Source organism: Rhyacophila brunnea, unplaced genomic scaffold, assembly GCF_057557595.1.
Source record: "Rhyacophila brunnea isolate RB1 unplaced genomic scaffold, BYU_Rbru_1.0 scaffold_22, whole genome shotgun sequence".
Classification (NCBI taxonomy): Eukaryota; Metazoa; Arthropoda; class Insecta; order Trichoptera; family Rhyacophilidae; genus Rhyacophila; species Rhyacophila brunnea.
The window spans coordinates 19,316,373-19,340,486 of NW_028232882.1; the positions used below are offsets into that span (position 1 = coordinate 19,316,373).

The 24,114-nt window shown below is 31.6% G+C and overlaps 1 protein-coding gene across 3 annotated transcripts in view; it reads right to left on the minus strand.

Moving 5' to 3' along the window:
* Positions 1 to 1,084: 1,084 nt before the first annotated feature.
* LOC147070150 (dietary and metabolic glutamate transporter-like) overlaps positions 1,085 to 24,114 on the minus strand; it is a 148,467-nt gene continuing 125,437 nt past the window's right edge. For all 3 annotated transcript variants that reach the window (XM_085949644.1, XM_085949647.1, XM_085949645.1), the window contains 8 exons: positions 19,348 to 19,496; positions 16,304 to 16,345; positions 11,361 to 11,603; positions 7,168 to 7,374; positions 6,068 to 6,229; positions 5,471 to 5,687; positions 3,860 to 4,107; positions 1,085 to 3,124 (listed from right to left, as the gene is read on the minus strand). In XM_085949644.1, coding sequence (XP_085805770.1) covers positions 2,882 to 3,124; positions 3,860 to 4,107; positions 5,471 to 5,687; positions 6,068 to 6,229; positions 7,168 to 7,374; positions 11,361 to 11,603; positions 16,304 to 16,345; positions 19,348 to 19,496 — 1,511 coding nt within the window. In that variant the 3' untranslated portion in view covers positions 1,085 to 2,881. The remainder of the gene's footprint in view (positions 3,125 to 3,859; positions 4,108 to 5,470; positions 5,688 to 6,067; positions 6,230 to 7,167; positions 7,375 to 11,360; positions 11,604 to 16,303; positions 16,346 to 19,347; positions 19,497 to 24,114) is intronic.

Here is a 24,114-nt window from a genome sequence, read left to right on the forward strand (position 1 = left end):
AAGTTTAAATAATATTACAAAAAAATACATTATATTATAATGGAATGTTGAAAACAGTTTATTTTATCTTTACAGAACAGTATGTGTTTTAAATATAATAATTATGCATTAAATACTAAAATATCACATGAGAATTGGACCCAATTAGATGCCAAAAAAAAATGTTCGAAAGACAATAATTTAGCGTGTTAAAATTCTATTAATATAAATAGTTATTAAATTTTAAATAAATAATATAAAAGATTTTGATTGGGTTGACTATAAAATAAATTATATAACTAATTCATTTTTAATATTAGATTATTTTTTAGCTTTCATACTTTGAGTTTTACGATTATTTTTGTACGTATAATTAAGATCTTACTTACAAATATGGTGTTACTGCCAAAAGTCTATAAGTCGATAATTTATGTATTTGCACTTAACAACGGATTATATGTCTGTTTATTATAAATATGTTTGCTAGAAAACAAATTCAAGGTAATCCGATATATTGAACATGCACATAAAGCACAAAGAAATAAGCATTATGCCCAATTTTAGAGGGCATGTCAAACTTTGAATTTGCAATTACACCATGAAATGATTTCGAGACTTACCAACTTTTGGCAATAACTCCACGAAATATATATTAAAAAAAAAAAAAAAACTTCTCATCATATACAGACCGTAAACTATCAATATATTCTATCCTATCTTTATAAAAAAGAAATTTTACACAAGTAAGATAAAATTTGCAATTTTGTTATATTAGCTACAATCTGTATTGATAAAATGTTAGATAAGTACATATTATAATCCGGAAGTTTACTAATAATAATTCTAATATCATTCCTGATCGTTTAAGACATGTTTTTATTACAAAAAGCTTCAAATTACGGTAGCATTTCTCATTTGAAAACGAAAGTGCGATTAGCTGCACTGGAGGGGATTGTTAGTTCACAGTTTTAACACGTGGATAAGAAGTTCTTGTTCGACAATAGTTAGGCTTAGCCTCTCGATATTTAAAAATATTCCCGTACATATTTTTCAATTTTAAATGATATTATCAATAAATTTGTGCTTAAAAGTTAGCTTGCGTAATAATAAAATATATCGGAATTATTATAGTACCTATTACAAATTTAATCGGTTTTATAAGTTTTAATTACAATTGATTCACTGTATATTTTTTTCTTACGTTCCCTTATTGAGCTTAATTAACACTTAAAATTTAATTACGTAATAATTAATTTAAAAATGCATTATAAATCAAAAATAACATTCAACATTTATTATGTCATTATCACTCATACTTATTTATATTTTACATTAATAAAAAAATAACAATTTATTTATTCAACATAGTATTTAATATTATATTATCTATAAATTTATTTGAAAGGCTTTGAAAGAGTAATGTTTGTGCTTTCTTCAATTTTAAATTCAAATATCAATGAAGACCAATGGCATTAGGAAAATTTCAATGTAAAAATTCTATTATAATTTAATTCTCTAAAATAATATATTGAACGCAGAATTATATAATCAAGCATGTATTACAGGCATTAATAAATAATATAGGTTAATTATTTAGATATAATATGGTCGATTCATTATGATATAGTTAAATTTTGCATTGTTCTTAATAAAATAAGCAAATGAGACACTTCTACATGAAGACATTAAATGTCTCTTCTTTTATTCTACGATGTTCATCTCCATATTTCACTATTTTTTATTATCCCCTTACATACCTAACAATAATATTGTCAATAATTATCACCACAAAACTTTATTCAACATTGATTTCCCATGAAGTATAAAAACCAACGAGATTATTTGATCAACGAATGGAGAGAAATTGCAGTCCACAATGCACTTTTAAAACGCGTAGCCATCTGGATAACTGTCATCTTGGCACCGGTGAAATATGACATTATATACTTGAAACATTACGTAGTCAACATAAGTATAATGTAGAATACTAACTATAGTATAAATAATGAAAATAAAATATTTTCGATAAGTACTACTCTGCATATGAAATATTGTGCAATATCAGACCAATCATAGACCTTGGGGGTATTTATATAAATAATATTGAATTCTGTTGCTTAATTTGAGTTAGGTACCTACAAGATATTGTACAATAATTATTGAAGACTTTAGAAACAAAAACGTCAGTTTCCATTTTCGTAAGATGTTTGCAAGTCAAGATTAGTTAGCCAAGATCTGGCATCCAGATGGCATCATCAAGTCAACGGCGTTACATCCACACGAGGCATTGCACCCGGCAAGCGTCGCAGGCAATAGAGGCTGCTTGAAAATAATCGTGGAATATCATGAAATTATGAAGAATTTTAAATATAATAATTTCAATTTATGAACTCGTTTATAATTATTAGAAACATAATACGTACGTATCCCTGTTTTTCCATTAACTTAAAATCGTTTATCAGTAGCTGAGACCGGAGTAATGTTTTTAAATGATGTCACTCAATAATCTATCACCATGAAAAGGCATCACTCTTGGACACACAAATTAACGATTATAGAAGGTTTACTATTTTTTTATAGAGGTAAAAAACAAACTATGATTAATTATTTTACAGTTTTGAATTAAGAGTGTTATCAGCTATTTCTGATCATGAATCCATCATCAAAATATTCAGTCCCACAGTTTGTTTTCCACACTTCTACCAAGTAAAAACCAGTCCAATCAATGTCTCTCATAGTCTCAATTATCTATATCACTGTTTTAACATGAATTCTCCCTAAATACTGCAATAAAAAGGCGCAAGACCGGTACGAATGTAGATAAATAATTACTACTTTATTACAACCCGCACCCATTCATCACCAGTTCAACAGAAGAATGGGAGAGATGCCATGTGCACTTTTATAACTTTGTGGGGATGACTGAAACGGTTACATTATCTTCGTCTGTCCTCTTTACACTCTCTTCCATGGCTGTGCTTTCTTCGTAGAATCTGGCTCCTTTCCAGTTCTCAGGGTATCCGTACTTAGGAATGTCGTTCCACCATTGCTCCTCTCCTGATGCCCAAATCACGAAGATGAGGTTCGTCACCAGGAATACTCCCAGGACAATCCAGAAGACGGTTCTCCACTCTTCAACAGTTGACTGTAATTAAATAAAGATAATTTATGATAAAAACTATTATTTTATTTTTATACACATAGAGCTTTTTGCTGTTGATTCTGTAATTAATACTTGCTATTTGCACAAATCTTATTGTTCAGGGGACAAACGATACTAATTAAAACCGGTCTAAATGCTCGACACAGAGTGATGGTCATACAAACTGTTATGTATTAATTGTATCATGCGGCATCTTGGAAGAAATATTATCAACTTCTGCATGTTACTCAAGGGTACCTACTTATTTCTAAAATTACGAAATTCAATTTATTATTTTGTAAGCTATAATTTGATATTATTGATTATTAGTATAGGGGTTCACAACCTTATTTTCATCAGGAGCACCAAATAGCCAAAAGCGAAATGGTGGGCACAATTATTTCCAATGAAACTTACGAATACTTATTACATTTGAGAAATAAATATAAAAGTTTTTTTTAAATAGAATTAAACCACACAGAGGTTGGTTGCAAAAACCTTTTATATTCATCATTTTACAACTAGAAACTTTAAACATGATTTTTAATTAATTAAAATGACCTTATGAACATTTTATTTTGATATTCGCTTGATCTAAGTGATTACTAATATGTTTGTAAAAATAAAATATTTAATTTCCAGCCCTAAAAACGTGCTTGACGATTTTTTGCAATAATCTCAAAATGGCGTCATATGGAAGTAATTAAAAATAAATAAAAGACAAATATAAGCACTTACTTGTGTAGTGAGTACTCCGACTAGATACGGGGTGACAATTCCAGATAGGGCACCGATTCCATTCACGATAGCCATAAGGGTTCCAGCAAAGTTGGTGCTGAGGTCCAAAGCATTGACCTTCATACCGGGGTAGAAGGCTCCCATCAGTCCCATTCCAACGGTGAAGAAGATCACAGCGTTCATTCCACCTGATTCTCCTTCTCCGGCATACGAAGCAAGAATGATGCATATTCCAGGACCAACAGCGGCTGCGAAACATAATGTCATTTATTAAGTAAGTAAGTATCTATGAATTACTGACAACTAAGTACTTTTGTACAGAATACAGTGGAAAATTTAACACACTCTGATTTTTCCAACAGGATGAATGCGATCACAGATTGCTAATTCCATGGTTTTAAAACTATCATTTTGGGAAAAGAAATTGAACTAACTAAAATAAAAAGATTACAAAGGGTTTCTCTCGTTTGGTTACTGTATAGTGTATTGACGAAAACGTGTATCTTTCAGATATAATTACAATGAACTGACACGTCCTATAAGCCTTTTTAAAATCTTTTTCTATCAGAATGTTATTTTATTAATAAAAAATAAGTAAAATTGGGTTATTAAAACAAAAAAAACACTTATTAATAATATTAATTTAATACATAGGTAGTAATATTTAGAATAACATGAATATTTTTGTATTACGATGCTTGACGGCGATTGTATAGCGTAACTGTAAAAAAAATCTTCTATGCGTTGGCAGCAATAAATACACCACAAAACAGATTAAAATTAATTATATAACTTATATAAGTCGGTCGCACGAGTCGCAGTTTTGGCTTACTACTCTATGACAATCAGGCCACAAAGCCTCCGGACTATCGTAAAATATTAGCAATGCACATTTCGTTTACGCGACAAACTTCAATATATCGTGACTCGGACATAATCATTGAAAATAAGATTTTCTTTAATATAATAATTGTGAATTGTGATCAAGTTTATCCCATATCTTTCGATACTCTATAATCGTGCCTATTTACGTCCACATCCAAAAGATAATCCTGTCCACTGTGTTTTGTGTTCCCTACTACTGACGCAGGTGCATATGTTACCTACTTTATCGTTGTTTGTGATTTTACAAGATTATTTTTATTAAAATAATGATGGTTTATTGTATAAAATACGTCTTAATATGTTAATTTGTAAGCGAAATGTATGTGTTCGAATACCTGTAGTAACATCAATATTGGCGAAAATAATAAATGAAAGCTTGATCGGTAATGCAGTTTACTGTATTTTTGTTAAACAATTAATGAGTCATGCTGTCACTTTTTGTTATTTTCTTTTGTTTTTAAATAAATTTTTTCACTTATTCTTTTTGATTCCATCATTAAACACGAATAATTAAAAATAGTTCTGTGTTGTTATTATTTTATAATATTCTTCCACACAATAAACGTTTTAATTAGTAGTAACATATCACTATATCGCTTTCGGCAGATTTTAGGATTGTTTTCGAATAAGTAAGTTCCTCCACTTACGTCCTACGCTACGTTCGTAAATCTTACGTAATTCGGTACTTGCATAAAACATAATTAAATTATGAAGGACAAAACTCACCAACTGTAGTGAAGAACTTCCTCGAGTTACTGACAGAGAACCAATTCTTGACGATGAACTTATCGCAGATCCAGCCAAATGTGATGGAACTGATCCACATGACGATGTAGGGTAGCGTGGCGAGGATTCCGACCTTCAAGATGTCGAAGCAGAGGACCTCCTTCATGTATATGGGTAGGTCAGTTACCATAGTGAAATATCCCCAGTCATGACCGATCTAAAACATAACAATATAGTTATAAGGTAAATTTATTAAACATAATGTCATCATTTATGGCACAACAACCCTTGGCAGGTCTTGGCCTCCTTCAAAAACTTTCTCCAACCTGGACGATCCAGCGCCAACACTCTCCAGTTGCTTTGAACCGAGAATTTTTAAATCTTCCGTGGCGCAGTCCAGCCATTTCAATTTCGACCGTTCAGGTATTCTCTTGCCATCGGGGATAACGTACATAGCCCACCTCGTTGTTACATCCTCCGGCATTCTATGCACGTGACCGATCCAGCTTATTGTCTTTTCACACAAACAACGAAAATCTGGACAATTTAAAAAATATAAATTTCATATTGTAAAAAATCGTCGTGTAAATCATTTACCTGAGCTGCGATCAGGGCCCAAAGTGGAACCGATGTAAAGATGGCTCTCCATGGAATATGGTTATTCTTGGAACTATTTCCTCCGATTGCTTCTTCGAGGTATTTCTTCTCCTCATCTGAGATGAAGGGATGAGATTGAGGATCATTATAGCATAGAAGAGTCTAGAATTAAATAATATTAAGTATTAAGGAGAATATGGAAAAATACATTTTACAACATTATACTAGTTAAAATATAAAAAATAAAAAAAAAACTGGAAAAGATTAACATAGTAATCTTACAATAATACAATAGTATGATTGCGATCATAGAATTATTATTCAAAATAAAATTAAGAAATATTTTATACTAGCGATCGCCTACGACATCGTCCGCGTAAAATGCGGTTAAAATATACAGATATACACTTTCAATAAATAGTTTATTGTGATAACTGTCAATTCATGGTGCAACTGCATTGTATTATTGATTAATTTAACAAAAAGCAATTTTTTTAGTACTTATTCCACTTTTAATACATAAATCTGGACCGGTTTCTCCTTTTGAATTTGTTTTGGTAAATATTAAAAATACCTGTTTAATAAATATTATTCAGTTGAAAATGTCCCTCTGGGGCGGATGAAACCGATCCAGATTTATTAATTAAAAGTGGAATAAGTGCTAATTTTTTTTCGTTTTACTGAATTAATCAATAATTAATAAATATACTGATTCGTATTACTAATTGCTAGATTTTTAGAAGCGCCGATCTCAGCCCGCACCCCACATGATATCATTATCAGTTGGGGCGGGTTGTTGCATTTGCGCTATTTTAGATATCGAACATCGAGTACTATTAACGTACCTATTCTATAAGCTGTGAAAATTGTATAAGTATTGGTCCTGTAGTTTTGTAGTTATAACGAAGAAAACGCACTAACACTTGTATTATTAGATGAAAACCAATGATATATCTTGCATTAAAATATCATCAATGTAATTGTATGTTTTCTCATTGCTTCAGTATCGACTCCATTCATCAAAGAGCATCAAGCCTGAATATGAGGATACAAGGCCAGAGTTCGCCATTTATAAATAAATAAATTGATGAAAGCCTTACCCATAAGATGAACCATAGTACTCCGATTCCTCCGAAGAGGTAGAAGACGGACGGCCAGTCCCCATTCTGGAGCAGCAGTCCAGAAAACAGAGTTCCCGCGATGTTGCCAAGCTGTGCACCGCCGAATACTATGGACCCGATTGTTCCTCTTTCAGATAAGGGGGCCCATTGAGCTAGCAGTGCATTCAAGGCTGGAAAGGTTGTTCCCTGAGAACCAATTGGAAAATATAATTAGTTAATACGACCGTTCCAGTCACCAAAGAAACATTGTAAATTATGTAAATTCGTTGAAGGATCCCAACTTGTTACATTATATATTTATCTTCGTGTCCGGAAACTTGTACGTATGCAGTTCGCCGTAGTACACTTCACCGTGAAATGTTGTATCGGAAATATATGGCCGTATATTAACGACCGTCTAACCTCTTTGGGTCATATAGTACTGATATATAATTCATGTCTAAATAAAACAAGCTTTTGTCGGTTTACAGGAAACCAGCGACAAACAACTTTTGAAAATAACCGATATACTGGATTGCTTATTAGGTTAGGTTAGGTTTTCATTGTTGAATTTTGCAAAAATCAGCTATGAAAATTGAATTAATGTTCATATTGAATCTAATAAAATTGGAGACAGTATAGTATACGGTAATCTCTTTCCGATTAGAAATCTCATGGTGACCTAGTGCTACAGTGAAATGTTTTACGTACAATTTACATGTAACCATGTATCCTGATTTGTCTGTGTGTAACACAGCGCACACAAATAACCATATTATTACGTGACTAAAAAATCTGATTTAATCGTAAGGTACGATATCAGCAATGGTGGTTTAGGCACGTGGAAACTCACGGCACTGAGACAGGCTTGAAGGTAAAAAAAATAACCATGAAATTAACCAGTATATATTCAGTTTTATAAGCTCAGCAATAATTATATTGTCAGGATTTTTTATACATACTTATTATTTTATTATACTCCGATTGTAAAAGATGCATAATATATTTGGAATATTTTTATAATTTCTGGTGATTCGAGTGCCTTATATCTGCTTTCATGGAAACCCGCCACTGGATAACAGATAAGTTAAATCGAAATTGAGATAAATTGAAGAACAGTGCGGTCGGCATAAATTTGCATAACTACTTTTTATATTATAATTGTCAATTGTCACTTATTAGAAATTTATTTTCATTAGACGTCATACGCATATTAATGACATCGGGTCATTCTTCTACTACAAAAGGACCAGTTCATTAACAAACAAAAAAATCCTTTTACGCCTAATCTCTATAATACTGTTTTGAATAATTACCATACTTATTGTCTGCTACATTGTTTTTTTTTTATTATTCAAAAACATTATTATCGTAAACTATATTCTAGGGATGTCGCATGGGGAGAAAAATCATCGATACTTCTTGGCATCGGTACCGTATTGAAATAATTTTCCACGTACGGTTTTTTAGAAGGATTTTTTCTACCAAAAATCCAAATCGAGACGCTCTATTTGAGTAAGCGTGAAAACATATTGATACTCAACATTGTATCGGTGGAAAATTATCGAAATAAAAAATCTAAAATAAATTACCATTTTCTCGTATAAACGGATGATAATACGTCTCTATAATACGGAAGATATAATATTATTATCATTTTTTGTTTGAAATACATTTTATTAGATGGACATGCTGCACGCAGTCAAGAGTACTGACAAATAATTACAAGATAAAAAGAACTTTTTATATAAGTATCACGTTTTTAAATTTTCTGTTGAATCATATAAACTTGACATTTCTATGTTTTAATAAATACTTTTTTTGTACTTGATAGAAATACTGAATAAATATAGAATACTGAAATGTCATTTTGACATTTTATATTGATTTCCATAGTAACGCACGTATATACGAGTAATAATTTAGTTGCTATGACCCCCTTAGCAACCAATAATAGTTTTTTACTTTTTACGAATTTTTTTCGAAATAACTTTCCATACAAAACAGAATTAACTTAAAATGAATTCAATTCTGCTTAAAGATGGCTAAAAGTATTAAAAGAGTGCATTGTCGTCGTGTTCTGATATAGTCTAAAAGTTTCAAATAGCTAGTCGGGAAAAATTCCTTGTCTTTAAAAATCTTCAATCGTCCAATACAAATCTTAGACAAACAAGGAAAAATTTGTACTGGGCACACAAGAAAAAATCTGTACCGGATAAACAAGAAGACGAGCTAATAAAAAGGTAGTAAAATACAGCACTAACAATAAATTTTACCGTCATGTTGGGTTTCATATTACTAATAGATTAAGATTATGACGATATTATGATGGAAATTAGTATTTTAAAAAAACACAATTTTCACTCCTATACATGGCACTTATGCCTACATAGACTGCATGATATGTTCACATACTTTTTACGAGAAATAATTAATATTTATTTGACATTCAACCAGTATTACATAAAAATAATGTGTTTTTACCAGCGCCGTCTTTAGATTAATAAAGCCTGAGCATAACTTTTAACACAAGCAACGAATGGTCCACTCTTTAGCTGTCAAAATCAGATCCCAGATTGCTTGACATATTGATTCGCCCTTTCTCGTTTCAAATTGAATCATATTAAATTCTCAAATCAAGCATATTAACTATCAGTGTTATTTATAAATAATATACACTCCTGTTATTCATGAACTGTTAAAGTCAGACTAGTCCTTCACACAAAAACCGGTGATAATATCGATTTCCAAAAAATATGTAGCATTGATCTATGCATTACATTATTTGTAGAAGGTGTGTTAATGCCAGTGTATTATTTATCATGTAACTCATATATTCAAATCAAACCATTCATCCAGACAGGTCATCCATAGACGACAACGGGAAGGGCGGGAAAGGTAGGACCAGTCGTTGTGAATGTATCGGCTTTCTACTTCAGTCGGCAATGGTTTTTACAGATGCGGGCATTCTAGCACTCCACCATGGAGACCATATTGTCTCCGAAACAGGTTCAATACGAGAAAATACAAAATAAATCGGTACTAGCTTACCTAACAGGTATGGTAGCAGACACAGAGCTCGCCGACTGTCCTCAAATATTAAATACGCGTCATTTTACGTGATAATTTTTAATGAGACAAATGTAACTATTGAAAATACCTTATTATTTAACAAGTGTTTAAGTTTATCCCATATTTTTTCACGTTGTTATACGACACCTGGTAAAATAAGTCAGTTCCCATTAATTTTGTGTTTCCTGTTCGATTCTATTTTAAACATCCCTAACCATAAACTATTACCTACGTGTAAATTTAATGAGACATGTAGTGACCACTTGATTTTGGTTAACATCATGAAACATGCTAATTTCACTCCAATAAGAGAACTAAAAATATTATAATCTCACGTGGCTTTGTTTTGGTAAAACTGTGGAAGATTGAGATGTGTGCCGTGATATTTTTAACCACTTTTCATTACTGGGGACAAGTCTTAAATTATTATTGTGTTTGGTTTTTGGGCTAAAATTATCAACTATTGGGTAATGTAAGGTGCAAGTAAGGTATATGAATTCGAATGCCATTTCAAATGTGTTTGATTTGACTGACATCGATTTTTTTCACGCAACTGCATTTGGTAATTCACTCAGTATCCACGAATCAGAACATGGAAATTATTGACTCTATCAACCCACTATCCTTAGGAGCAGTTACCCAAAACTGAGATCTCCATGCACTTAAATGTGCTTTGACTGAATTTACATAACTTTGAGTTAAGAGTACCCATGGGAGAGAGAAGCCCGTCGAGGCAAATATCAAAATTGCAAAATTATAGTAAGTAACAAATACTAATACATAACTGCCAAACAATTTAAGTAAGGAAATCTTCACGTTTGCAATATGACGCCGCAAATTTTCAGAATGCAACAAAAATTACTTCTGTGACAACCATGTCGGACGGTGTGATGGGCCCAACAGCTGGTCAAACCGACTTGAGCAGCTCTTGCTTTTCCATACACATATTAGGACATTCCCAGAGGATGCTGTTGGCACATGTTCCGCCACATGGACATGTTGAACGGCTAACAAGACCAAAGTGCGCGTCTGAAGTATCTCTTCATATTTTTATGACTTGATTATATAACTAGATAATATATATTGGAATCATGATATTATCAAAACAAAGTATATCTCACCTCTCCCAATCCTTCAAGAACTCTCAGGGCAATGAGTGCATTGGCTCCTCCCAGCTGGACTGTAATTGGAGTCAGCAGAGTGAATATGGCAGTAGATAGGATTCCAAGACCCAGGGAGTACTTTCCACCGAATCGTTCAGCGATTATACCACCAGGCAAATGCGTCACGATATAACCGTAGAAGAAGGAAGACAGGATGATTCCTTTCGTTTCTGAGTTCCAGTCAAAGGTCTCTTCTTCCACCTGTATAAATAAAACATCTTTTAATATAGACAATGATAATTATTCTTCCTGTTCTTTTTTCAGAGTTTGTACTTTGGCTGATATCAGTACGGATAGGTACTTCTAACCGAAGAGTTATGGTGTTTCGACAGTTAAGCACAATTCCTTAAACAGGAACCCTTCGCCAATGATCATTGCTTAGATATTGTAATAGCACGGTTAACCAGGCTGCTATAATTATCCAAAATAAGTAATTGACGAATTTATCTTATTAAATTACTTTATTGGTTTCAATTAATTGACAATAATTATTGTAAATTAAGCATTCAACATATCTTAGCACTATGGATTCTGGTACAAAAGGCATTCTTAAATTGACTACTTGCCCATTATATACATCGAACAGAGAACAGAAATCGATTGTTGCTTGGCTAGTCCCCATGGACAGGAGTCATGATAAGAATATTTGGGACTCCTACAAACAGGTGTACAACAGAAACATCATAAAATACAGGTTGTATAATATGAACGCTATAATTCGTTGTTTATACTGTACTCCAGTGCCGAGGGGTGAAAGTAGGCTGTTAAGATTCGATGTAAACAGTGCACACTGAACTTTGTCAGTCATACTATTATTTGTTTTCATTGAACTAAAAAGACAATTTGCAAAAGGTGCTTGTTAGTTTTTAAAATTCAATTCAACCTTGCCTAAAACAAACCATAATAGTTTAGGTATGCTATGGGCGATCCGACAAAAAAACAATGCTCACTTTTTCAGTCATATTATTATTTATTTCTATGAATTAAAAATACCTACGCAAAATTACCGATGGTGTTGGTTAGTTTTATCAAATTCATTATGCATTGCCTAAACCAAACCATAATCGATAAAAAATATTCTTCTATCTATAAAATATCTAAAATTTTGTATGATTTAATGATACAATTTTAGATATTTCATAGATATACGAATATTTTTTGACTATTGTCTACTATAACTTGGATTATGCAGAGTTTAATTTTTAATTGAATTAAAAAACACTTGGTATCTACATATTGTAGGTAGTCTTAGTTCGGTGAAAACAAAAATACGTTTGACTGACAAAGTTTAGAGTATACTATTTATGTCGGATCTTAACAACCTACCTCCACCATTCACCACTGCTATACTCTATCTATACAATATTTATGTCTAAAGGGATTTATTATTTATTGATTTAAAACATTATTTATGCAATAATGTAAAAGTACATAGATAATATATTATTGTGGGAATTTAGCTAGTTCTTAAATTTACACAATAAATTTTAACTTAGTCTATTCAGTAAGTACTCATTCTAAAGGTAAAGGTAATAATAATTACTGTGGGAATTTTATCAGTTATTAAGTTACTTATTGGTTAATTTGTTATAGTATAATATTATCTTAAACCAATATCATGGAATTTATCACAACGCTTCTTAAAGCTTGAAATGATTTTTGATATTACAGAGATATTCAAACTAATTATTGCATGTGGTTGTGCGCCTACTTCTACGTGGCTGTAAATCGCATTATGACTAAGCCAGTTCCAGTCGAATGCATTGGAATCCAACTACAATAAAATAATAACAGAGGACGCTGTGGCGTGGCCTGTATCGGAATTCCGAAAATCCAATCATCCAAGTGTCATCTACGTAATGTCAATTTCAAAGCACTTCCGGTTTGCCTTTATTTTTTATACCAGCTAATTTTACATTGTTCAACCCACTAGCAGAGGTTACTCATGCTGCTATTAAAATGGCGACGGTTCTCTGATGAATCACGACTCTGGTAGACAGAATTATTCATTATCATTATGATACTAAAACAACTTCTATATAGACAGAAACTAACAGTCGCGAAGTATGGAAGTAGGCTATGGAGATCCGACATAAATAGTGCACACCAAACTTTATCAGTCATACTTATTTGTTTTCATTGAACTAAGAATATAAATTGTGCTGGTTATTTTTTGAAATTCATTTAAACCCTGCCTAAACCAAACCATCATAATGGAGATCCGTCAAAAATAGTGTACACTTTGTCAGTCATACTTCATTGTTGTCATTGATTTAAAAATACGAATTGCAGTTGGTGTTGGACAGTTATTTTTTAAATTCATGTTCCCCTGTCTAAACCAAGATATACGTAGTAGATAAAAAATATTCTTCTAACTATAAAATACATTTTGATTATTATCTAGCATGGCTTGGTTTACGCAGGGTTTAAGTGGATTTAAAAAAAAAACTAACCAACGCTATATGCAATGTGTAGTGATAGGTCAGGGGTCGGCAAACCGCGGCTTGCGAGCCACATGCGGCTCTTTGGGTATTGGCGTGCGGCTCTTTGCCAAATTCCCAATTTCCAATGTTTACAAAAACTTTTCCAAAAATTCACAATTTTTATTTTTTATCATTGATTTGTACACTTATTATATTATATATAATGACATTATCGCGAAACTAATTTTTCCTCCATGATGCTTGATGCAAAAAGGTATGATTGTTGTTGTTTTAAATACGCTCATTGCAAAAGTCGACTAATTAAATTTTTCTCCATTTGATATTTCAACAATAAAAATATATATTTACGTTAGTTTTATTCGGGAAATCTTCTTCGCTTAGTAAATAAACAATTATAAAATGTAATTAATTCATTTAAATAAATCATATTCATAAAAATATATTATGTAGGTATGGCTCTCGATTTTTTTTAACCGTTGTGCCACTCATGTTTGACTCCTTTGGTCTAAAAGTTTGCCGACCCCTGTGATAGGTCAATGAAAACAAATACGTATGCCTGACAAAGTTTTGTGTGCACTATTTATGTCGGATCACAACAGCCTACCTCCACCCTTCACCACTGCTAAATTTAATACATTATCATTATCATATCACACACTGACAACTATAATATGACAATAGCTGCAAGGGCCAACGTGCTTTACCATGAAGGTCGAAAATTATGAATATTGGGCATCTTTACAAATAATAATATGTAAACTTTGTAAGTATATAAAAAAACGTCATTATGATAATATATTATTGTCTTTTCTCGTCTTATAAATTAGTATTTAAAGAACATAATATAAAATATAGTAAGACGATTAAAAAATATAATTGTAACTGTCGTAGTGCTAAAATTGAAAATAAAGTCTTATTATTTGGTTCATCAGTGACGTCCGTGGTTATAGCACTTTTTCAAATAATTATTTTATGAATACGAAAGGTATATCTTAAATTATTATCGTTTAACATTATCTAATAAAATATATTCAGTATGTTTTTCAATGGAGTTTGTTATTAACTCGTAATTATGAAAAAATTGCATCATTCTATATTTCGACAGTTTAATATTATTTGAAGGGTTATTATTTCACATTCAAAAAATGTCGAATTTAAAGATTTTCAGCCGCTTTAGGTATATGGAATTTCGGCTATTTTGTTTCAGAATTTCACGTTTCTGTTCTGAATAGAATCAAGGTAAAATTTGCTCTGAATATATTATGAAAATCTGTACTTATGTTTTGCAAAATCATACATACGGTAGACTGGTACAGAATTACTATTGCTAGAAACTAACAGCGCGATGCAAGAGCATACTTCAGTGAAACGGCAAATAATTTTCAACAGTAGGTGCGACGAAATTTCTCACTAGTCGCCAATCGGAGACCGATAGTCTAGGTGTCCGCACGTCGATTTGTTTTGTCATGGCGTCGGATGAAAATATTCTTAAATCGTGTAATATGATGACTAAAAAACTTTACGTATGTACTTGAAAAAGAAAACATGTCAATGAATATACTATTAATATTAGTAATATAACAATAAACATAACATTAAATGGACGCATGTTCGATTTTTATGACAAATTATATTTCGTTCGGCACGCGTCATTTGCACAATCCGCACATCGCCTAGCCACGATCTTTTTATACCATGCCTCAAGTTCTGAAGTATAGCCATAAGGTTGTACCTCAGTTGAGGCACGGTCTAAAAAGATCGTGGCTAGGCGATGCGCGGATTGTGAGTCGCGGGTGCAAATGACACATGCCAAACGAAATAAAATTTGTCATATAAATCCAACATACGTCCATTTTATGTTCTGTTTATTGTTATATTAGTAACAATAATAATATATTCATTGACATGTTTTCTTTTTAAAGTAAATGGGTAACGTTTTTAGTCATCTTTACACGATTTAAGAATTAATACGCCCGTCGCCATCACGAAACAAAGTGACGTGTTTCCAGATCGACGTTCTCTCTCATAATGCGAGCGAGTCCAAAATTTCGTCCCGCCCATAGTTGAAAATTATTTGCCGTTTCACTGATGTATCACATTAAGATACGTACATAACTTTAATAAAAGGGTCGATTTCGACGACTTAGGTTTAGTGAGGAAAATGTCATATTATATAATTCTTAATAGAACGCCTACGTGGAAAATATGAAGAAGATATTGTAATGTGTTTTTCTTGCTAGAACGATTGCTGAACGTCAACGGTTCTGCATCCTGCTTTAGGACCCACTAATAACGGTAAATCATCTTCATTTTAGTAAAATCTATAATCCATAATATCTACCTGCAATAATATAATGAAAATATTAATTCATACTTTAGTAAATTTAACATCTTTTAGTATCTTGCGTCAGTACAAACATAAAAATAAAAATATTTATATTTTATGAATATACTTACTCTTCTTATGTAGGTATCACCGTGGCTGACGAGTGTGGTATTCTGAAAAAAAAAAGAAAAAATGTGTTAATTTTTATTGTCATTGATGAATTTATTTAATGATAACTAAATCATAACTCAAGATTTTTTTTGTTATTCACGAAAATAAATAAATAATAATATTACCATATTTTTTTTTTGATAATTACCTACGGTACTATAAATAAATTAAATTAAACACTGCATACATAAGTATAATCTTACACTGGTTTTGGCTTTCGGCGTAGTGTGGTTCTATTTACTTTACATCAAAGAAAATGTAGATTATTAACAAATGTGTACAATACTAAATTGATTCGTATTATTAATAGTCCAATTACTATACACATACTTATTAACCCGCACCTCACCTCATATTGTTGCAGTAACGCTAGTTTCTTCTGAAACATCGAGAATCGAGATGAAAGTCTACTAAATGTCTGCCAAACTGGAATTAACAACTCTTTTTTTACTATACCCGATTCTAATAAGATCATATAGGAGGTTTGTAATACGAGATATAAATGGTAGCCACTTGTTCAAGCACAGAACTGATTAATAAATAGAAATGTAAAGGCCATCTCCATGGACCAAAGTTCTGAAGCATGGTAGTTTATGGACAGACCGCCATAAATGCCAAGTAAAAAAAAACCACGTCGACTGTCCCCAAATATTAACAGCATGTCACATTAAAACCCATTCCAGACAGAATTAATTTTTCAAGATCACTTAAAAAGGCACACTGATTACTAAAATTGATATAACTCATGTATTATTCATTCAATTCAAATAAATCTTTTGAATATTTATAGGTTTTGATTTTTTCTATTAAGTGTTTACATTTTAAGTAAACTTTACGTATAAGTGGAATGAAAAAAACATGTCAAATATAGTTTTTTGGGTTTTTTTAGCCTTTTTTTATACAAAATGACATAGATAAAAAGTCCATGATAGAAGTAAATAATAAAAGGAAGATATACTAAAACTGGAGCGAAATATAATACTCTTCAAGATATTTAGAAGATGGAGGGCCATTTTATGTTTTTTACTGTCTCTAACACCTCATACCTAGCGAACTGATCATTATTTTGACAAATTTAAATAAAAACTGATTTTATAAATCAAATATTTCTAACTTTTTCATCATGTCCTGCATCCTGTAACACCGGCGCCAAATTGGCGCCGATAGGGCGCGATTGGTTAACGTGACAAACTAAAATGCATGTTATTATCGTACAAACGTAACTATTGAAAATAGCATATTCTTTGACACGTGTGCTTATTCCATATTCTTCCACACTCGAGATCGGTTGCCTGTTACTCCACACCCGTTAGTTATTTCAGTTCCTACTAATTCTGTGCCCCCTGCTAATAATATTAGAGTTCAATTAATAATAATAATGCACTAGTGACTAGAGTAGGTAACAGTATAATATGAAATGTACATAATCTACATAATGATATACACTAGTTGAAAAATTAAAACCATTATTATAAAATCAATATGACGATACATTACGATATACCTAACGTAGATTGATTATCTCACGGAATGCGATCTGGGTTATCTGATTTCATCACACTCAATCATGATAATATAAAACACTTATTATAAATAATGTAAAATAATATTGCGAACTTAACCATACAATTAGTTAACTGATGTATATTAATTTATTTTAAATATTAAGTACTAGGTATTGTATAGTGTGTTAAAACTGTGAACTAAAAATCCCCTCCAGTGCATTTAATCGCACTTCCGTTTTCAAATGAGGAACACTTCCAAATTTATCGTTTCATTTTACGCTCCCAAGGTGTACGGATCTATCAATTTACTTAATTTGAAGTGTTTATAATAAAAATACGTAAAAAACGATCCGAAGTGACGTTAGAATTATTATAAGTAAACTTTTGGTTTATTCGTATCTAAAAAGAGAGCCGATACATTATTTAACCACCATGACAGGTACATCACTGAAGTCTTCTGTATGCGACTACAACGATTTCCTGTTATCGCCGATTTCTTGTTGTCGGACTATATCTACTGTATCTGATACAGCTGCTACAAAATACAAATAGCAGACAATAAATTTGACACCTCAATGGAAAAAGATAATAACATACGAAAAAAAGTCTTTGCGTTTCCAAATAAAAGGTAAAAATGGTAAAATGATTTTATCTGTGTATTACAGTCTCATAGATTCAGTGCTCGAAATAGTAAACTTTATGAACCGGAGCGCTTGATAATTTTCTTATACATATACCTACATTAAACGGACATCTTCAATAGCAACAGTCTTTAGGCACATAATAAGCACTACAACTAAAGATTTGTACAGGAAAATTATTTTAGCGCCCCAGACTAAAAAAAACATTTTTTGAAGACAAGTGGTATTACAATTTTTTTTCTTCATTTATCTGCTGTCTATAGGCAATGCATGGTTTGTCTACCTCGCGTGGAACGTTGCTGCATTGTTCTTATAAATAATTCATTATTTATGATCGTATAATTAGTTGAATTAGTAATATCACACGATATATCCACAGACATTGAAAATATCGAAAGGTGAATCCTGTCATACCAAAGCAATTAAGTAACAAGTCTAGTAGTAAGTAGTAGTAATAATTTCTCGGACTCTCGAGATTTTCATTAATTATTTCTCAATGAATAAGAATCTCGAAATTTCTGAAAATCTATTTCTCGAGTTTTGATAAACATCTTTATTCAGTTATTCTCGAAAAATCTTGATCACAACCTCTAGTCCAGACCAAGATGCATCGGTTTGGTAAACACTGAACACTGTAAAAACATTACTTTCCGGACATTTAACGTTATGTTATGATTTTTTTAATTCCAAAAGGGATGGAAAACATTGTTCACAATGTCATATAGATTTCCCTGATCTGGACTAGGCTTAAAAGCTAACAAGAGAGTATCAACAACATCCTCATTACAAAACATGCACAAATTTTTATAATATCACATATTTCTGTATGTATAAATATGAATAAGTAAGTTTTCTTACATCCACTTCACATTTTCCGGTCCCATTGCTGTTTGCATGGGGAGCCATCTCCGTGATGGCGATGTTAAGGCACACCCTCATCGTGTACGCGTTCGCGACGGCCAGGAACCCCATGATAGCGAACACATATCGCTGTGGTATGATGAAAACTGTAACATAGAAATAAGAAAATATTACTATTTAGATTAATATTGCACAACCTTTATATTATGTGTACATAAATTCAAGATAAAATGTATTTTATAATTTTGTTCTGGATGGAGAATGATAATAAAGACGACAGTACCTGACGAGGGTTGTAGTGCCAAAAGTTATAATAATAATATACATTTTTAAAAGATACCTAAATAGGATAAGATTTAATAGATCGGATAGGTACCTACTGGATAATTTAAATGTTACTCAGTTTAATAAACAGTAATATTTTTTTTGAATGTGTCTCAAATGAATACAAACGAGTGTCTAACACTAATGTATCGACGTGCTTTCTCATTTTATCATAATGATCCGTCTTTATCTCTCAATATACGTAAATGAATTGTTATAATTTTTGTAAGCACTTTCTCTTGTAATTCACTCGGATGATCCCCATACTGCGTTCGGACCTTTAAGTTCCGGATAATTAAATACTTTGTGTTTTTTTTAATACGTTGTAACGTATTTTAGGGTGTTAACTGTCAATCTAAGGTGGAAATGCATTGTATTATTAATTAATTTAATACATTTATATTAAATATAACTGCACCGGTTTCAGGTGAAATATCCCTCTGAAGCGGACAAAACCGGCCCAATATTATATTTAATAATAGTGAAAATAGTACGATAGAATTAAGTTTTATTTAAATTAATAATACTCGTACCTAGGTACGTTGTAATGCATCTGAATAAACCAAAGCAATGTTGCGCAAATACCATATATTCACGTTACAGTAAACAGTTTTTTTCAAATGTTTAGAACTGCGTAGAGGAGTACCATTATACAGTTGTCATCCGCCCTCTTCTAAGAGACGTATAAATACCTATTGAAAAGGTGTAGGTATTTTGTCTGTCAGTTAACCGAGAATTTAACATTGAACTATTCGACTACTTAGTTACTCAGAAAGCAGAGTTACTAATTTGACATGCCTAATGGCGTATTCATATTGTAATTAAGTATGTATCATAAAATTAAGTAATATATTATATATGATATATAACACATACATGAAATACTCGTATCCATAGTTGCACAGTTTTGTTACTTACTATAATTTATGTTTTGTCGTATCTTTGATAACAATGATAACACAAATTAGCTAGGAGTAATAATTTGAATATACTCGTACAATAAAAGATATAAAATACAATCATTACCTATCACTGTCTTCTTCTAAAGAATTAAAATGATAATACATATTATTTACACCTTTGCTGTATTAATTGACAATACAATAATTAATTGCCATGAATAAAATTAGGTTTAAAATAACAAATTTAAATTGTTTTTAATGTTTTTTTTTTTGTATAATTACTGCTTAAATTGATATAAAGTTGTAAATATTCAAAAATGTAACAGCTGTATTCACAACACTAGTAAATTATTTAAATTATGAATATTCAAATTAGTTTAAAGAATTAATTATATTGGGTGGCTCAAAACAAAAAGTTACCATGTCACATTTTGTTATAAAATTAGATGAAAGAGAAAATTACTTGCATTATCATTATGTTTCTGAAAACTAAATGAGAAATTAGAGGGTTGATTCTTCTCTTAATCTATAAAGCTACCAGGATTTTCTCTTATTTTATCTTTCCCTTGCTAATCTAAAACACCATCGTAACTTCCCGTTTTTGAAGATTGTTTTCACAGTTAAAAGAAATAACAAACACAAATAATGTATTATATCAGCGTATCTATTATATTATACGCAAAGCTGCTATCGTCGGCTATCGAGGGAAGTTTATCGTATTCATGAATTGAGGTATTACAATATTGTTACAATAAGTTAGCCGTCTAAACTGTCAAAACTGTCTATATTGCTCTAAAAGTTAACACAACCAATGGGTCTATTCTATACTTATCAGCCGCTAAAGTGATAAAGTGATAAATACGATGGCTAACTAGGGTAGTTTTATCAAAGTATAAGCACTTATTGTAACAATTACAATGAGTTGGTTGTAATTGTTGCAATATGTTCTATATTTTAACAGCACCTCTCTAGGCTGTGATAAAATTTAGAACCAGATCGACAGTAAAGTTTTGAATGTTTAGACGGCTAACTTATTGTAACAATTATAATACCCCATTACAAATATGTAATAAATACTATCAATTTATCGCTTTAGCGGTCGATAGTCGCCTTGTGTATAGAATAGACCCGCAAGAGAGGTACTGTGAAAACATAGCACTTTTATACAGTTCAGACGGTCAACTTATTGTAACAATTAATCGCCTCAGTACACAGATATGATTAACTACCCTCGATAGCCGCCGATAGAAGCCTTGTGATGCGTAGTTAAATTTGTGTTAATTTTTTTTCATAATTTTATACAATCATAAGACTGGTTCTATGTTACGATATTATAGTTCATAGTAGGTGCTAAAAATAAATAAAATTTAACTAACATAATAAGTATTGTTTGCTACTACTACTAACTATCATGCCAAGAAATAATAGTAAGTAAAAACAAGAAGAGGTTTGGTTCAAATCAACATGTAGCAAAACCACATAACGAGGAATTCTTGACTCCAGAATGAAGTCAACTATCTCTTCACACATCACTGTATAAACAAGACACATACATCATTACAAAGCTTTTACGATAACGCGCCATAATAATATACAATATTAAATGTGTACATATATTATTCTGTTTGGGGTTTCTCCGAAAAATGGACACTAATTATTAACATAACTAATTATTATTATTAACACACGGGAAAACCCGAACAATTACTGTAAAGTAAAAGCATCGTTATTTTTTAATTCCACTTCAGTTTGATGGATGATCGATAATCTTTTTTATGATAATAATTATAAAATCTGATATGTAGATGCATCTATGTCAAAGTAATACAAACTTCATAATAATGAGTTTATTTTCCAAAGAGCTTGGGTAATACCATCTGGTTGAGGCTCAAATAGGGATTAATTTTTCTAATGCGAATTAATATTAAAGAATATTATTAATAGTAAAATCTCGTTCAACACAGGAGCCGAATGCATTATCATTAGTATACGCATACTGGGGATGGATTCAAATAACCCTGAGGTAAGTTAATTACATTGTCAAATTAATTTAACATTTCAAAATACTGATATTTACCCTCTGAAATTATAATTACCCTCAATACACATTAATAAACATCATATTAATATAAGTAGCTTGGTATATAATGTATAAGAGCGGCATGCACAATCTAAGATTTCGGTCCCAAGGATAAGTCGCCGAAAAGGATGACTTAACTATAGACTATACTGAGTATAGAGTTAAGGAATCCTTAACCATACACAACTTTTGTTATGAACACGCCTCTTTCCGTATTACCATTTTACCACTGACAGCTGCTGTCAAAATAAATTCGCGTGCTATAAAACAGTCCATACACTCATTTTCATTTAACAATTTATCTCAATATGGATATTGATAGTGTTAATTAGTTTGGCATATACTTGCAGAATATTAATTTACTTGTATACGCCAGCCCGCAGAAATACAAGATGCCAGATGATAAAATGACACTTGACGCTAGTGTTACCATGTTAAAAAAATATCTTGCGGTGCCTGTGGAATCACGTATAATGACTTATAACGGAAACATAAGAGTATTATAATTAAATATTAATATGTATTTATAGTTATTGAATTTATAAAATGCAGTTGTCATATTTTTCTCATCGTTTAACAATAATAAAATAATTTACTTAAACTATAGGAAAGAGAATTTTTAAATATGGTATTATTTTCAATAGAAATGATCTTAACTAAGGACAATGTTTCTGCATAGTGTTTTCTGCTAAGGAAATTTTAGTTATGACAAATGTTTCTGCATTCCGCTCTAATATGATAAAGTATGTAGGTACCTATATTTAGTAAACCCCCACCATCTAAAAATTTGTAGGGCCGCCTCAGGCATAAAAAAAATTCCGATGCTTTACATCAAACGTAGGACTTTGCGATACGCTCAATTATAACCGAGTAGGTTGCGAGTTGGGTTGGTGTAGAAGGGCTATGTTTGTGTTGTTCTGTATGTTATACCTTTACCGATGCCATATCATATTTAACCACCCCATAGAAAACATACATACATAATTTCAGTGGTGTCCATAGACAAAGTGCCGCCCTTAGGTAGACTTAGAATACATCTCCCTTTCATTTTAGTCTCAAATTCTATGCAATTTTTTAGGTACCTACTGAGTCATTTTTTTAAATTTATTTACTGCTCTCTTAAACAGACCATTCGAACAAAAGTCTTTCTATTGATGATTAGAGCATTTGAACAAAAAATACTTTCAAACGGGTAGATGTACTTGGAGGTCTGAGGTGCTGATGGGTTTGCGCGGTCCCTTGTGAAAGTATTACAGAGGATTATAGGTTATATAGATTATAGGTTGCCAAAAATAGGTATGCTTCCATTGTTCTTTTAACTAAGACGTCGGCAATTTTTAACGAAGCGACTGCATCGTCTGCGTCATGGAAAATAACCACTGCTTTCAAAAGTTGTAATGTTCGAATTCGTTACTTCATGGCTGCCTTCCATGACGCTGTAAATGAGTATGAATGAAC